The 19014-nt window shown below is 33.0% G+C and overlaps 1 protein-coding gene across 1 annotated transcript in view; it reads left to right on the top strand.

Moving 5' to 3' along the window:
- LOC143641089 (roundabout homolog 2-like) overlaps positions 1–19014 on the top strand; it is a 72551-nt gene that overhangs the window by 60 nt on the left and 53477 nt on the right. Inside the window, 5 exon segments of the mRNA XM_077108500.1 lie at positions 2143–2177; positions 7581–7631; positions 9076–9201; positions 14398–14681; positions 15083–15208. Of these exon segments, the coding sequence (XP_076964615.1) occupies positions 2143–2177; positions 7581–7631; positions 9076–9201; positions 14398–14681; positions 15083–15208 (622 nt within the window).

Consider the following 19014-nt stretch of genomic DNA (forward strand, 5'->3'; position numbering starts at 1 on the left):
TAAAATCATAAAGTGGGTAAATGAGAGAAGATATTCAATGCTGAAGTTATGTTCAATTACATTTTGATCATAATTTACATTAAATATTATCTCTAACAGCAACAATTCATCTGAAACTGACAATATTTCATACTTTCTAGAATTTGTAAGTGGACCTATTTAAAATAATATCATCCTACAGACATTTAAACAGTTTCTGAGACATTATATTCAGTCTTCCATTTTTAATAATCAGCAAAGGCTCTGTCAAAATAAATTATTATTAAGACATTTGTTTTTTAACAAAACATTAAAAATAGAAGATTTAATATAATCAAATACAATATGTACATAGTGAAAAATATACGACATACCACCCATTCAGTTGTATTGCATGTTATTTGACAGCATTAAACATAATAATCTAGTTGTGATATTGTGACTTATGTCTGCATCTTGTGAAGATTAAATTTATTAGTTATTGGTCAAAATAAATTCCAGGAGTAGAAAAAGGAGTATGGCAAATCCATTGAACAGAGGTTTCCATGTGTTTGACATTCTGCCATTCTCAGTTCTCAGTGGTTCTTGGCTGCCCAATTCCTTATGTTCTATCATTCAAGTGTTAAACCACTGCACCAATTAGAGATTCTTCCCAGAGAGGTGTGCTCAGAACTAACTGCTGAGTATAGAGTCTTGAACATTAAAAAAACTAAACAGATACATGAGGTGGGAGGGAAAGGGAGAAGAAAAGGAAATTGCATGGTAATGGAGGGAGACCCTCATTGTTATACAAAATTACATATAAGAGGTTGTGAGGGGAATGGGAAAATTAATAAGGAGAGAAATGAATTATAGTAAATGGGGTAGGGAGAGAAGATAGGAGGGGAGGGGAGGGCAGATAGTAGAGGATAGGAAAGGTAGCAGAATACAACAATCACTAATAGGGCATTATGTAAAAATGTGGATGTGTAACCTATGTGATTCTGCAATATGTATTTGGGGTAAAATTGGGAGTTCATAACCATCTTGAATCTAATGTATGAAATATGATATGTCAAGAGCTTTATAATGTTTTGAACAACCAATAAAAAAAACTCTTATATACTTTCTTGTTTTGCATTCTAGCCCCTTGCCTTCACCCATGAATGTATTGTCCATCAGCCCTTTCTTTAATCAGTTACTATGGAATATTTTATCTCTGTGAGACATACATATAAATGATTTTAAAAAATAAGAAAAAATTGATTTAATTCAAGGACAATTTTGTGTTTATCCTTTCACTTGACTTTAGAGATAATAAAAATGAACTATGCAAGTCATTTCAGTGCAGAGTTCTAATATATCCATATTTGGAATGGTGCATTTTTAAACTTCATACTTCTTCATTCATTCATGACTTACAAATGAAATAGCTCTCATAGTTGGTAGGTTTGCACTTTTAGTACAATCACATTAAGCTGACTTTCTTTTTCTTCTACTACTTCTTTTTTTTAACAGCCATTCTTTGCAAAACCTATGCACTTAATTTGAAAATATCTGTTGGTCTTTGAACTTGACAAGAATAGTACATTTCCCATTATCATTTCTCATTGTGATTGATATCCATCTGCTTGTAGAAAACTGCTAACTCGGAATGTGCTATGCCCTTCAAATATTTTGGAAGAAGGCCAAGCCAGAGAAAAGCCTTTCAAAACCTTTATAGTTAATTGATAGATGGCTTACTCTCAGAATGGATTTCCCTTCAGCTAGTAATTTGCCTTCTAGCAACTGCTGCTCCAGATGAGAAGCAAATGAAAATTTGCCAAACCACAGATACCTAGCATTACATGTCTGATTTGTGATATTTTCTACATATTTTCCTCCAAAAATAACCTGTCTTCCACCTTTTTAAGTTTTCACATTCTCATCCTTTTATAACTTAAAGAACAAGGGATTTTGAATGAGTAATAGAATATGTATTTATCTTTTGTTTCTATTTTTGACATTTCATGTATGAGCTAATAATCATACATGAAAGAGCAAAGAGATTTCATAAGGGCTTTTTACCTCGAAGGTCTTATAACAATTATTTTAAAAATTCTTATGTTGGCCTTGCTTATATTTTGGTTTTCATACAGATTTCTTAGTAAGTCTTATAATTTTATAGTATAAAAACTGTGGAAGGTAATCAGAAGGAAGGAAAGGAAAGGGATATCATAAAAATAGAGAAGAGACCCAGAAGACTAGAGCAAGGGAATATGGAGAGAGGAGAGAGGTAAAGAAGATAGGTTTGAAGGAATGGAGCAGACCAAATTGTGAGCAGACCAAGTTCTGCATGTATAAATATATCACAATGAATTCCATTATTATGTAAAACTATAATATACCAATAGAAAAGTGAAAACTAAACCAAATAGAATTCAAGCAATGTGACTTGATTTGCAAAATGTAGTCTGAAGTGTATATGTACTTTTTCACTACTTGGTAATATGTATGTAGTCTCAAATCTATATTTACAGTCTCTAATTGTTGATTTATGATAAAACACTTTTTTTGTACAATCAGGTTCCACTTTGAGTCAATATTTAAATTATTTTATAGCACAATTATTTCAAAATTCAGTTGTGGTCATAATTAAATATTTGGTGGAATTTTCCTACATTAGAAAACATATTTTCAATGCAGCTGGATTGACTGTAAGATTGTAGACCAGGCTAAATTTTTTCTCAGGCCTCCTTTTTCCTACTTCTTCATTTCTGTTTACCCACTAGAGGAAGGAAAAAGAAGATGTTAAATAGTGTAAGTGCAGAATTACTTCACAAGGTGTGATCCAAACTCTGGGTAGGATGCCTTAGCTAACTCTATGTAGGCCAAACATTACCCATTGACTCATACTATAGCTCCTTTGGAACTTGCCATTATTACAGAAAATTATACTTGAAGACTTAGAAAAGAAACAACAACAACAACAAAAACTGCTCATCACTGTTAATACTTTCTTTTAGGTGTCAGCGGGTGTAACAGATGTATCAGAGAACAGTAATGGATTAAATTTTAGATTAAATATCAAGAATCAAATGTATATCTATATATTCATATCATCTGGAAGGAAAATCTGGACTAAACATGTTTTGCCTCTTCACATAGGAGAAAGTAGAGGATCCTCTGAGACAATGTTACACATCAACTTATAATTTTATATCTGCATATTAATCACTTACTTAAACTCTTCAGATATAAATACACATCTCAGGTTTTGACCCATAGCAATAAGTGTAGCTGCAAGAACTAAAAGCATCTCTGTGTATCATATCCTAAATGAAATAATATCATATTTCTATAAGCAACATGAAGCGCCATCTACCTTAATTTTCACTGAGCACTATCAATCTCCATATCACTGCCAATGGGGGTCCTGTTTGCTCAACATATTCAGTCCTTAAACTATTATAAACAATAAAAAAAGTTGTAGAAATTTAGATAGAAAATATTAAGTGGTTTTGAATTTGAAGTAAATATTTGATAATATCTGTAATAATTTTTGTGAATAGAAAAAAGAACAATGTAAGTTTGGAAAAAATCTATATAGCTTTGATTAGGTTCATATAAATATATCAGTATAAATGTATATTACTGTATTATAATCTTTATGATAAATGCACAGTATTTTTCAAACTTCTGCTATCCATTTTTCTATTTGTGATTACTGAAGTCATCAAATTTTAATGAAAATAAATGTAATTTTCCAGAAGTATAAAGGGTAAGTTATGTTTTCTGAATATTATTTCTGAGGTTAACATTTTATGAAACTCAGTAAATATAAACAATTCGTGAGTGAGCAAATTTGAAAATGCTAAACACCTCACACATAGGTTTTATAACTGGTGGTGAAATAAGTTACTTGACAGTACTATCCAAAAGCAGCTAAAATATTTGATGGAATTTTTATACTCTGATTATCTGGGGTGAGTTAATGCTTATTAAAAAGGATTAATATGCTTTCATATTTGCCAAATAAGCATATCAGGAAAGAGAATGAGAATTGGCTGCAAGAATTTGGAGTAGGAAAATGTGAACTACTAGAGATAGGCACTCCGAAAGCTACATTACCTCAAAATGCCAATTTACCACATAGTTACATTTTCCTCCCAGTTCTGGCAGACATGTAGTATTAATCCTGTCAGATAGTAGTAGACTTACTTTGTATATGATATAGCTTTGAAAAATCCCACTGGTATGTGGGAGAAATTTCTGGAAACATTATTAGTATTCAGTTCATTTTTGGTCAAAACTTCTATATGTTATGCCTTGTAAGCTTTTAATTTGAGATTCCACACAGACTTCTGATTAAGAGCTTGTAATAATTAAGTTACTCCAAATTTATTTCTGATTAGTACAAAGTTACTGCACTGTGATTTCAAAATTATAAAAAAATTAACAAGAAAAAGATTATTCACCAACGATCTATCACCCCCTCACCCCACTTTCTTTCACCTTCAAGTTAAATTTTTCTTATAAATGAGGACTACCTCAAAATAGCTTGTAGTATGCAATGGCATTATTTTTATGTTACACATGCCCGTACACACACACACACACACACACACACACACACACACACATACTTGCACGTTTATATACACACAAACATTCATCAAAATGCTATATATTATTTCCATTTTAGAAGTTTTAGTTGTTCATTCTAATTTGTAATCTCCTTTGATGGCCTTATAGACTAAGTTACTCTTGTTCTACTTTTCAAAATGAACTTAATCTAAATATTTTGAAGCAAAACATTAAAAAAAGAAGTGTGAAAAGATGTCCCCTTTCTTCCCTCACTTTAAAAACACAGCTAACCAGTGTCAGTAAGAGAAAATATGTGTTTGTGTTCTCTTCCTCCTCCTACTCTACTTTCCTTCTTCCTCTTTTCCTAGTCCACCTCCTTCTTCTGTGACAGAAAAATGCAAAATGAAAGATTCCTGTGTATACTAAATTTTATGGAGCCCATTTTAAGTTATTCAGGCATTCACATAATGTTCTGTGAAGTTTTTCCTATGTTAGCGGGCATGCAGAGATAGAGATGAATGACATTATAGAATATTTGACAAACTATTAGCAGTCTAGAATCCTTTGAGAAACACGTGTTAATGACAACTAGGACACAAATAAAATGGATATGTCCTGAATACTGAATGTGAAATGCTTTGAAATTAATTATTTTGCTTCCAAATTTAGCTCTCAACTGGCAGATATGGACCATCCCATGTGGTCTATATTCTAGCACATCTGCAAATTAACCTTAATAAATGATATATTTTGATAGTATTTTGAGTGTTATGTCATACTACTTTAAACTTCACATTTGATGAAAATATGCCATTGGTTATCTCATAGAGTTAAGTACAACGCAATTTTTGAGACTCTGCTTCAGCTTCTTTTCTTTGCTTTGCTATACTTTATTCCTATGGCAGTATCAGAAATTTTGGATGATGAAATAAAAGTCATCTAAATTAGGGAGAACTATGTGGCATCTCACATATCTCTTAAACAGCACATTTTTGAGATGCAGCCCATCAGAACCTGCTTATTTGCATATTTGCAATGATGTTCACAGCATTATCTTAACTCCCTTTTGGCAGAGTAAAACAATCACTTGATATTCCATTAAAGTGCCACATAACTGGAAAGTCACATCAGATGGAAAGCTAATTAGCTGTACCACTTTCACATTGTGAAAATGCATTTTTACATGTGTGTGTCCTAATCAGGCCTTTATTGAATACCTCTAGTGCTCAATTTTTTTTGCATTAATTGTTTCAGATTAATTCTTTTGTGTTCTAAGCAATTAATAAGAGGCACAATGTGATACAGTTGCACTGCTGATTCATGACTCCCAGCCCTGAAGTCACTCTGTAGTGATCAGTATTTTTTCATCATCTCTGCGGAGCTATCTACTGCCAATTCTGGGCAGATGTTAAGGTTTTGTCAGGATTGATTTACAATGCATTTGAGGTGTTACCTGAAAAAATGATAAGGTTGTATATTTCAGATCCCAGTTTGAAGGCCCTTATTTATTTTACTGTCTTGAAATCCTGATGGACCCTTGGAATTATGTTCATATTTCCTGGTAGTGTCATGAAAAGTAATGTTACTAGATGACCTTTCATATGGGCCTAGGAAACAGTGCTTGGAAACTTACAAAATTTAAAGAGTTATCATATTTAATAGCTCAAACTTGAAAAGCAGAAGAATTTTGGAGAACCATTCAAATAAAAAAGTATTCAAACAATTTGTCTATCTTAAGTGGAAATATGCTTGTTTACTTGAAATATGTATTCTTTCATTAAAATTTTAGTAAATTTCACTTTTAGTCACCAAGCAACAACTTTTAATAGACATAATTATTCTGTTCCAAAGATAAGATGTATTGTTTTCACAACTTTGAAAAATGGTATTTTTCTTTCATTCCCAGGGATTGATTTAACTGACCCTTGCTGTTTGTTTTGTTTTGATTTGATTTTAGAATTCCAAGTTTATTGCAATTTTGTAATCTGTAAGTTTCTTAACAAATACCTTGTCCATAATTTTCTAGTTAAATAATTTAGTGGCAAAACTTGATACAAACTAGTGTGAAGCTATTTTAGACTTTATAATCATTCATATTCAGTTTTCATTGGACAAATATTACATAAATTTGAGTGCAATTTGCTACTTCAAACATTATAGTATAAAAAGTATATTACCTTTCTCGGGTATGAATCATTTTGAAGTCTAAATACATTTGGCTGAAACAGTTTGGGATAAGGTGATGGCCCACAACTGATATTTACATTCTTTGGCTGTTCCTGGAAGTCCACTTGCTCAATGTTAGCTTTGTGGAGTGGAAGACATTGAGTGGAGGGAGTGGCTTCATTGACCTTGGTTCTATTAGATACTAGTGGACATTGTTAATAAGTCACACAGTATTGTAGAAAATTTTAACTTGTGATCATTACATATAATTGGAGTCTATTTAGTATAAATTGGTTAAAATTTTATTTTCATGAATATGCTATTCTCTATTAGTTACAGTTTACATCTACTGTAATTATACCTATTCAATTCATAATAACTATTAGCATATTTAAAAGGATCTGTGATGATAAGCAATGTGTAATAACAGTTACCTGTTTTTCTTATCTTGTTGGAAAGACATTACCTGTTAAAACCCTCCTGTTTCAATTTCTAGTATATATTTTGCTTTATGCCTTCTAATTAAGACAGTTTTATGTTATTATTAGCAGTTTTATTTGATAACTCTTCATTAATGCTGTGTCAATCATCCAGGATTACTAGGTCCACCACTTATAATAGTGTTTGATGTTTAAATCCAAATTGTCATTTTTATTTATCCATACTTTTGACTTGAAGAAACTTGAAATATTGTATTAAAGTTGGAGCAAGTGATAACTTTGCCCTGAGCCAAACCACTGCTTTTTACTATCTGCACAATTATGTTAATTATATTTTGTTAAAATTTCCATAGGCTTAGTTCTAAACTGAGGTCCAATATGAGTTGTTATTAATTGTAATTAATATTGACAACTTGTGTGTGTACATGCCTTTCTGTTTTTTTGTGTTTTTTTTACAGTTACATTTCAAAGAGGAGATGGAGGAATAATGAGCAATGGAAGGTATGCTAAGGAGATTCTTTATTAGTATTTTTAATCAGGACTAGAAAAACTCTGTAGTAAGAAGCTATTATTGTGATAAATGATCACTTATAAGTCTGAGAATTCTAGGAGGAGTTAAATGGCTTACTACTAGGTTTAATGATCTATCTGTTGTGCACTTTAGAGGAATCAAGTCCAGATGTTTCATATCTCCCAGATGCCCCTGAAGAAATTAGTGGTAAATATCACAAGGAATGTGTTCATTTGTTAGCAGGATGTTTATTGCATTAATTAGACATTAGCAAATGAAGTTGCTGTTGTTTAAGACTCCTTATTGGCTCACACTAAATTGCTGTGAGTGAACAATTACATATAATCGATCACAAAGAAAATGATTCATGGATGATGAATAGGCTGTAGATTGATAGGACTGGATTCCACAACTTTGGATACTCAATTGAAATTGATAAAAGCTGATAACAAACCCATATATCCTCATCTATTTTCCCTTTGCCAATATGGAGATTGTAATTAGGCTCTGGTAATAACTTCCAATCTCCCATTTAATCAATATTTTAGCAAAAAGAGATTAAGTCTAATGAGAACTAGTGGATGTAGCAAGGAAGCAGTTGAATCTTCTTATTGCAGTTCCCATAGAAACACATGTTTCTCTTAGGTATTATACCAGAAGGGGTCTATCAACAACAACAACAAAAAGGTACAATGATTATAGATGTTCTATTTCTTTGTAAATATGTTAATAACTTGGAAAGGAATCAAAATCCCATTTTAACATTAAAGAACGGAATTCTTTATTAAATATGATGTGAAGGAAATTTTCCTTGTAGACTATACTCACATGCTGGAGCAGATCACAGGTGTCTTTTATTGCCTTCAGAAAAACACTTAATAGCCCCCTGATATTTTTCCATTTAAAGAAATTGGAAATGTGCTATTGATGGAACAGTATAAGTACTGTTCATTAATTTCTTTCAAGTTCTTTGCCTCTAAATCAAACATGAAGGCTCACAATAAGGGTGACAGGCTAGAGAGGACAGATTCATGTTGGAACTGCAGTTACTGGGAGCAAAATAACCCAAAGTCCTGGAAATGGCTAATACCAAGAAGCCATTCTGAAAGATTGTTCCCTTGAGGTGTCAATTTATCATCAAACCTCGTGTGGGGTTACTACTATGGCCAATTCCCAGCAGTTTCAGGGCAGAAGTCTGATTTCTTGTGGAGTTTGACAGGATCCCAGGCAAAGAGACTTCTTCCACTGACAGGGTTGATCTATATATAGCCTTAATGAATTGCCAAAGTTCTTTAATTTTGAGAGCCTACACATTTTAATTCTAAATTCAATTAAAATCTTCTTAAATTCCTTAATCATTTCTAGTGCATGAGACAGGCATCAAAATCTTTCATTGAGCTCCATAGTCTGATTTCCTTTTCATTTCTGTTGTAGCCACCCAGGCCTTCTAAATGCGGGTGATCCCAGCTATCCATGGCTTGATGATTCATGGCCAGCCACAACCTTGCCAGTGAACAACAGCAATAGTGGCCCAAATGAAATTGGAAATTTTGGGCGTGGAGGTAAGTTGTATTTTTCGAAATAATGTTGTTTTTAATTTTGTTTTTGATTCTGTTTTCATTTTCCAGATATTTTTAAGAGATGGAGAGTATTTCTTCCATAGTTAAAAGAATAAAGCACATATATTAATATTGCTGTATGTTTCCAAAATATTTTATTATAAAATTAGTGTGTCTATAATACCTTAAAAAATAAAGTAAAGAAGGTCATTATTAATGTGGAAGTATCCATAATACATTTTGTTTTTAGGAATATCAGTACAAGGTAACTAAAATCAGGGAATATACTGTTAATTAGGGTTTATGCTTTTGGAACAAATACTTCATTTTTCAAAATCTTATTAAACATGTATTTATTGAGTACCTCCTGTGTACCTGGCACTATGGCAGTCAGAAAGAATATAATATTGGTATAAATAGTGATCATCTTTTACCCCATTTTATTTCATGTGAGGAAGACAGTTAACTAGATGGGGTGGCATGTTCAGAGAGAACTTTCTATTCTACAATCATTAATTGCTATTCCAAAGCAAAGATAAAACAGTGCAAAGTGGCTGACACGATAAAACCTCCAAAATTTCACGCTAAACTCCCCTCCATAGGTTTTTCTAAAGAGACAGAGTTGTATCTAATATAAATAATGACTGCTTCCTCCCAAATGCACTTTTTCTTCTGGTCAGTTGGATAGGTTAGTTTAGATAAAGATGAGAGGAGTAGAGAATTCCCTGATTGGCTCAGCAATTATACATAAGTTTTCTCCTGGTACAATACTATGCAGACAGTAAATGGACTTGAACTGCCTTATCAGTACCCTGATAAAAAAGGCTGAAATAAAGGCTGCTAGAAATAAGAGACTAGAAATAAGAGAGACATTGGGCTGGGGTTGTGGTTCAATGGTAGAGCTTTTGCCTAGCACATGTGAGGCCCTGGGTTCAAACCTAAAAATAACAAAATAATAAAGGTATTATTGTTGTCCATCTACAATGAAAAAAATTAAAAGACAAAATGACAGACATTCAACCTTTTTAAGAAATTAATAGGAGAATGTGGATGTAGCTTATTGGTAGAGGACTTCTCCAGCATGACCAGGGGCCTAAGTTGATTACCCAGCACTGAAAGGGAGAGTAGGTGAGGGGATAAGAAGGAAGGGAAAGACGGAACTTCCTAACGGTTGAGTTCAACGATGTTAGAAAGCACAAAGGGACAAGAAAGAAAAGATATTCTAAGTCACATTAAGAGTTTAAACTTTGTCCAGAGGGTAATCAGAAATTATTGGTGAATTTTTAAGAGGAGAATGCTGAGATGTAAACACTTTTAAATCATTCAGGCTTCTTCTGGGTGGAGAATGGAAAAAGTAGAAAACTGGAGTGAGGAATTCGGAGATTCTTGTAAAGCAAAGCAAATTTAGATAGACACACTAGAAGATTTCCACACTTGGAGAATTAATTCGGAAGACCCAGGGCTGTGCTAAACTGTTCCAGTTCTACTAAAAGCTGCAGTGGATTTCACATGTATGACTATATAAGCATATACACTTAAAAAGAAGGGCTGGGCCTGTGGCTCAGTGGTAGAGTGCTCACCTAGTATGGGTGAGACATAGGGTTCCATCCTCAGCACTACATAAAAATCAATAAATAAAAATAAAGGCATTGTGTCCACCTACAACTAAAAAAATTTTTTAAAAAAATTGGAGTAATTATGGATCCTTGCATTTTCTCTTCAAGATGGATTAACAATGTATTTGCATATAAAGTAATAAGTCAAATTATAAAGTTACTAAGTATTTCATAAGCCTGATTTCTATGAATATCATTTCAATTAACTCCTTTTCCTTCTTGAAAATAAAATATAAAGATAACCATCCCTACCTCGTAGGTGTGTAATAAGAATTAAATTGATGACAATATATAGTTTTCACACAGAGCTTAACTGCATAATCAACTCCCAAAGGTATCAGATTAAATGAGAAAATACAAAGAAAGCTGTAAGTTTCTTTGACTTCCTGCTTTCTCTCTGTATGCCTTTACTGTCGCCTGGGAAGTTTGTGTGTCTGAGTATTCCCAACCAAGGAAACAGATCATCTTTCCCCTAAAATGCAGACTGATTTTTGCCTAAAGGAATTCTGTTCCCAAAGTTTTTATCAGTCAATAATAACTTCCTATTTTACACTTTGTATTAGAACATCACAAGGTTCTATCTTTGTATCAAGAGATACATGCCTCAGATGGAGAAAACATTTTCTTTTTCTGTTGGCTAGCAAGCTAAATTAACATCTAAAATATCTTAGTCCAATTTAACTGAAGGTAGAATGCAGGGTTTTTCTTCCATTTGTACCTTATTTTTATGGCATGAATATCAAGGCCAAGACAAAGTTTTTCCAGTTTCTACCCACTCTCTTTTCAATTTGATAGTCATTTAAACACTTGTGCCAGAAATACTGTAGGACATTTTTGTATATTTAAATTTATGTCTTTTGCACAATTATGAAATACATAAACATATTTACATGTTTAAAGTCAAGAGACTAGAGTTAAGCAAGATAATTTGAGAAATGGATATAGAATGCACGTCTGGTAGATTTTTAATGCCTCTGCTATTTTATTTATACTGCTGTGTAGTCTGAAGTTGGGTTCATATGTATGATTTTATAACCACATTCACTTAGAAAAATAAGCATGGATACTGACATTTTCCCTTTACAAATAGAATACCAATATATGAATGTAATGAAAATCATATTTTGAAAAATGAAAAAATTAATTATTTCATAATTTTGCATTTTACCAATGCAAACTATGAGAAATGCATTTAAACATTCCATCAGCAAGTGCTTACTCTCATAACAGTAGGTGAGGAATTATGGTAATGAAAGCATAAATCCAATAGGCTCCTGTTCTCAAGTAACTTATGATGCCATGAGGAAGGCAGTCCTTCATACAAATAATTACATTGGGCAAAAATAAAATAAATCCATGAATACAAATAAAGCCAAGGCACTCAAAAGCTGCACCACTAATCCAAACTGGAGTCAAGGTTTCTCGAATTCATAGTTTTCCAAAACAAATGTTAACAAGTGCCAGTCAGACAGCATTAAGGTTGGCGGGGACAGCAAGAAATATTAAATGAAAAGTCCTTCCTAATGATGGCCGCACTTATTCAGAGCCAGCTTGTTGAATGGAGGGCTAGTCCAGAGTTCCAGAGTATTTCGTGTTATAAGATTCTCCTCCACATACATATATTCATGTGTGATTCTCCAATGTTTCAGTGTTGGATATAATTTAATTTAGTTTTTGAAAATGTGGGAGTGATCAAATAATATTTGAAGACAATACATGCAGCCCAAAAATCAATATAGAAGCACTTAGGCTGGAAGGCTGACTATAATTTCATCTAGCAGAGAAAGAGAGATACTCTATTTCCAGAGCCATAACTTTAGTGTTTAATTGTTAGTAATATTATGTAGAATTATATTCTTGGACAATATTGTTCCATTTTTTAATTGTTTGAGCACAGAACCCTTTCAATAACATGTAACTGAAGGGACTCTGGAGAACCTTAAGTTCAAGATATGAGAAACTGAGGTCCACGTAGGAGAAACATTTCTATTCAATTAATATTCAAATATTCAGCAGTGAGAGATAGGTGGAGAGAGCCCAAAAACTTATGCAAAAAAAAAAGATCTGGTGGGGGTTTTTTGCCAATTTTTGATATAGTCTTAAATATTCAAGGTTCTGAGAATTAAAAAAAATGATACTAATACTTGAGAATGAACAATGCTTCTTAAAATCAGATTCTATAATTATTAATCACAAATAAATAATGACAGAAAAACAATTTTGATATTCTGAAATCCAAAAACAATTTCTTGCTTATGCAACCTAGCATAATTTAAAATGTGAATATGTGTAACAGTCTCACTGAGATGCCTTTAAAATCTTTACTTAAATAAACATCCACATATTTGTAAAACAGGTTGGTATTCCAGACTTTCAGAACTTCAGAAAGAGTGAAATTGCACACTGTACACAATATATTATAAATTTCTTGTCACTGTTGTTAATGAAGATTTTTTTTTAGTATTTATAAAATTCCAAAGAAAAGCTAATACTTCTGTAAGCACTTTTATTTCAAGTACTATGGGCATTATCAAATCTAAAAGTTTTAAAGACAGTTGAAATGTCTTATAATGAAGAGATCAAGTGGTTTCATGACCTCAAGTCCTATGAAGTGATATTTTCAGAACATACATTATTCAGGACTGCACTATAATTAGATTTATCTTAACTGTACATGATTAATACTAGAGTTAGTGATTTCTCTTTTAGATTCACTTAGTGTCTTTCTTCTGAAAAGGGAAAAGAGCTCAGGAGCGAGGTGGCAGATCTGAATTATAAAGCATCCTGTAAAGATAATTCAGCATACCAAAATGATAAATGGACCGATTGATATTCAGTGTTGTTCCTGAAGTTTAATTTTACTCTTGCTGTATTACAACGTGAAACTGTAATTCTCCACTTCTAAGTGTTGATAGCATAAATTAAACTCACTGATCACTAATGTTGCTTTTTCTATAGTTAAATCCTGCTATATTATGGAAATGACTTATTCATGAAAATTTTCCTTTGTTATGCAAGAAAAAAAGAACACATTTTCTACCATCAGTTCTCCATTTCTGCAGTTATAAAATCAGATCACATAAATGTCAAGTAAAAACTTCAGAAAAATGGATTTCAAAATCAGGGTCGTATAATTTTGGAAATTTTTGCAACTATTTAGCAGCCATATTCCATATCTTTGGGGATGAAGTGGAAAGAGCTGTTTTCAGGCACAATTTGTAGATTCCCTCTGTTCATTGCTGCTGTATCTTGCTACCACTTTCCTTGATTCTAAAACATAGTGAACAACTGAAAGCATGTTTCAGTAGTGAAATATCCCAAATTTTTCATTCCTGGTTAGAGGAAATGGGGGAAGGGATGTGTTAAGCAGTGAGACGTGAAGGACGAGCAGTAGGCCTGCCTGTCACTGAGGTTGATAGCTTGGCGATGGTTGTATATCATCTACCCTTCATTGGTTCATGAAGCCCATCTCAGCTGAAATGCAAACGTGTGGCATGACACATTTATTTTTCATCTTCAATTCTCATAGTTTTAGGCTTCCTGTGTGTCATTAAATTGTTTCATTTCCCTATGTTCATCACGGATTTGCTGCCACCAGTTCCAGGCCAAGGGGATAAAACAGCAAAGATGCTCTCATATGGAGCCATTTATAGCAGCATTGACTTCACTACCAAAACCACTTACAACAGTTCCAGCCAAATAACACAGGCTACCCCATATGCCACGACACAGATCTTGCATTCCAATAGCATCCATGAATTGGCTGTCGATCTGCCTGATCCACAGTGGAAAAGCTCAATTCAGCAAAAAACAGATCTGATGGGATTTGGTTATTCTCTGCCTGAACAGAACAAAGGTAACAATGGTGAGTCACATTCTTCTGTCCTGAGAAGTTAACTTCATGTCATTTGTGCATGAGATAGAAATTAGTATTTGTTGTTCAATTCAGTGATGCATTACCAGGTTCACTACCTAAACTAAAAAAACATACTGGCATGTATTCAGTACCTTGAACAATTCCTACCACCACCGCCACTGCCTCCATCGCCGCTACCACACACCAACACCAATCGGGTTCATCCATTCAGCTGTTTTTCAATATAGTGATCAGCAATCCATCTGTACTTCCATTAGGACAGGCTAGAGGAGTCATTCCTCCACTCTCCCATGACATCCGCTTCTGAGTTGCTAACTGCATGTTCTGCATGGGCTTGTGCTGTGAACTAATCACATGATGCCACTATGACCTCTGACTTTAACCCTTAGCCTTACTTTACATCCCTGACTACCGATTGGCTGAGGGATTGTCTAATAGAATGCCACACAACCAGTCACAGGATTTCAGCACCACCAGCTCTCACAACAGCTCAGAAAGGAGTGGCAGTCTCTCAGGTTGGTCTCATCACAGTAAGGAGAAATATTTGTTTGTCACCAGCATATGACCTGTGTTCCCTAACAACTGATGAGGAAATATTGAATCGCAAGCCACTGTCAGGCATTTATCTTTCAAATGACAATAACATTTGATCCTGGTGAAATTATGCCTTGGTGGGGGTGGGCAATAAAAATCATTGTCATCACTTACGTACTAACTGCACAATAATGTATTGAAAGAAAAATAGTGCCATTTTACTAATTACTATTCCTTAAAGAGCAGATGAGTTCATTCCATCTTGAACCAAATATATGAGTCCAAAGAACTTTATAATAAAAAGATCATGCATGAAAGTTAACTCCAGGTCATTGATATCAAAAGATAAATTCAACTGAAATGAAAATAATCTCAGAGATGATTTCATATCGGGATGCCAATGATATAACTTCCTATTTTAGGACAACCTCTCAAATATTATGTAATAGTTATCAATTCAATGATTACTATGCTAAATATGAATGTTAATATGTGAAATTATTAATTTTTACTTCAAAAAATACAATATTTGATAACAATAACTATTTTATGCTGTCACTTTTAATATATATTTGAGAAATATCAGCTAAACCAACAAGTGTAAGGAAAAATGCATTTCATTGGATAGAAATATATTCCTATCCTAATGAGTTATCCTCCCTTTGTATGTGAGGATATTGTATTAACGACATTGTAAATTCCACCTATTTACATCACATGCCTTTTTCTGCCTACTTCTGACTGGTTCCTGACTCCACTTACTTAATATGCTTAATTATATGCTAATTGTTTTTATGGAGTTTCTGTTTGGTTTTTTAAAATTACATATTAATAATAAAGGATTATAGTGTACTATGATACTGTGCAGTCTCCAAGGCATCAAGACTATGAAGAGTTAACTTTTTCTTATCATTAGTGTTACATTTACTAAATTACTTTTCCTCAGGAGATGGAACCTTCTCAGAATGAAAATGTTAATGCTCTCTCTTCCCTCCAAAATGAGTCATTTGCTCTTCTTGCCTATTGGTAGGATTAGGTACATTATAGAATTCAGAAAATTTTAAACATCTATTATGAATTTAAACTGGCTTAATAATATAAGGGAATGTTTTGAATGACCTTCTATGTCATTTATGCGGGCATTTATTTATAATTAGTCCCACAATTTTTCTGAATAATTAAAAAGTAATTTTGTTGGATATTCCTTTTTATTTCATTAAATATATGTAAAGATCAAGCAATATATGAAAATAAATCTCCATATTGCAAGCCATGGACTCCATAAGACCTGTAAATCTTTCATTAAATGTTCTGTATAGATTGATTTTCACCAAATTTAAAAGTTATCTTTTGAGTAATTGAAAGCAGAACAGGATTCACAATGGTGCTTGCTGCTGTTTGAATCCATTAATCTCTTGAGTGACATTTACATATATCCAGGAATTATATTAACTACTTCATCTACATTTGAATACAGGATTACTTGAATTGGTGATAGAAACATTTTTTAGTAGGTAAGAGTGAGGTGATTATTCCTTTTACAGTTTAGTCTAATTGAGTTTAATGCTACACTTTTGTTTAATTCTTTTTATTTATAGCTATGTTTCCTAGGGGCCAAATCTAAGAATTAACTGCCCCGTGGCTAGCTAATCATATATTATGGGATTTTTTAAATCTGTGCACATTGGTGTAACCAATTTAAAATAATCACAGTGACAAAGAAAATTGGGCATTTCTGAATTATTTGAGTGAACTTCTTACCCTCTTTGAAACACTTTTATAATGCATTCAATATGTAAGTTCTGAGTACTTCTTGTTAAATATCCAACCAGTAAAAACTATACAATAAAACTCAGATGTTTTAAAATAGTATTTTAAATCATAGTTGTATGTGTATATAATATAAAATATTGGTAACAATAGCTAAATCTTTTAATATTTTTTTAAAAATAGACCATATGTTTAATTTTAAAATGAATTGCTTTTATGATTTATTTTTTTTTACAGAGAAGTCATTTTTTAAGCTTTAACTATCCAACTATTTACATTTTTATTTTAAGAGAAAAGGGTCAAATATGTTTACAAGGCATCAATATCTGCTTCGTTAAAACATAATTTAGGTACTCTGGCCTTCAGATGATACAGGGTTCAAGGTGAAGCAGCAGACTGTGACTTGCTTCTCTAAAGATTCAGATCTCAAGAGATTTTAACAGTTGTCAGTTATATCAAGCTCACCTCCATCTCAAAGTGTTGTTAAGACGTCCTAAGATGCATGTGTTGATGAATAATAGTCCTACCCAGACTGATCAAATGAAAGAACAGATATTTCTCCAGAACAGGGGAAAAATAAGTGTTGGTTGTAAAGTACACAGTAATTCTCTCTGTGCTTCAGCTATTTCCAGAACACATTTAAAAGCCTGTTGTTGTTTGGAAGCATAATAATGAGTAGCTTTCTTGAACCTGAGCAAGGGCTTCAACAATGAGGTTCAGAGCTCTAGAAATATTTTCAAGTTAAGCTGCTCAGTAGTAAATCTGATTGTTCTCTTGCTATGTGAAAGTGAATCACATAACATTCAGAGCCTTAGTGTCATCATCTAGAATACGGAGGTGTAGGAACTTCTTTCTTAGGCACTTTGTTCAGGTGAGATTCAAATGACATTTCTAAAATGCTGGAGAATGTGATTAGGATTGTGCATACATAAAGTTGAAAGGGAGTGATCAGGAAGAACAAATAGCTCAAGCATTCTTCTCTCAATCATTGAAATATAGTTCTGATACTGTAAAAAGGAAATAGACCTTAGTGATTGGTGGGTTAAGGAAATGAGGAATTGAGGTTCATTTACCTTAAAAACAAAAATTACATACTTATAACCGAGCAAGCATATTATTATTTTTATTCTGAATATGAGGCCTTTTCTGACAAGTAAGACTTCAGAAAACAAGTGAAACTGGTTTTGCTATGAGGAAGAGAAGACAGGAGAAAGCAATTATGATTGGCATTTATTGAGTTTTCTGTGCATCTGAGCACTTCCTATACAATATCTCTTATAATCCTCATGACAACTCAAGGAAGTAGTAACTTTTGCATGCCTATAATCCCAACAACTCAGGAGGATCACAAATTTTGAGGCCAGCCTCAGCAACTTACCAAGGCCTTACACAACTTAGCAAGATCTTGTCACAAAATAAAAACTAAAAGGGCTGGGGATGTGGCTCAATGGTAAAACATTCCTGGGTCCAATCCCAAGTACCAAAGAAAAAAAAGTGGAATAAGTTCATATTTCTTTTACATGTATGTAAGTTAAGGCAATACCTTTTGAGTGAGGAGTTAAATTTCAAACTCAGAAACCAAACTCTTACTCACTAAACATAGGACACTTTCTTACCCTCCTCTTAATATCTTTTGTCCTGTCAAAGAATAGAAGTGAGAGGAAAGCTGAAAGCACTTTTTTTGTAGGGATCTTCTTTTAAATATTTATTTATGTATCCTATGTGGAAAATGTACACAACTCAATTATTGGCTGTAGTGTCTAGTTTAAAAGTTTTATCACTTTCTGGCACTCAAATACATTATTACCAAATTGCATAATCTGACTCAGCAGTTGTAGAAGAAAAAGGATGGATTGACTTCTTAGTGAGATCTAAATGGCTAGATAGCCCTGCTACAAATATCCTATGCTTAAAATTTAGCTTTAAGTTGAGGTGGAATTATTGGAAGTTACTGAGTCACCCCTGAAAGGTCATTTTCATTTTGCTCATGAAGTATTCAGTCTGCATCCAACTGAGG

This window comes from Callospermophilus lateralis, unplaced genomic scaffold (assembly GCF_048772815.1).
Source record: "Callospermophilus lateralis isolate mCalLat2 unplaced genomic scaffold, mCalLat2.hap1 Scaffold_84, whole genome shotgun sequence".
In the NCBI taxonomy this organism is placed as follows: domain Eukaryota; kingdom Metazoa; phylum Chordata; class Mammalia; order Rodentia; family Sciuridae; genus Callospermophilus; species Callospermophilus lateralis.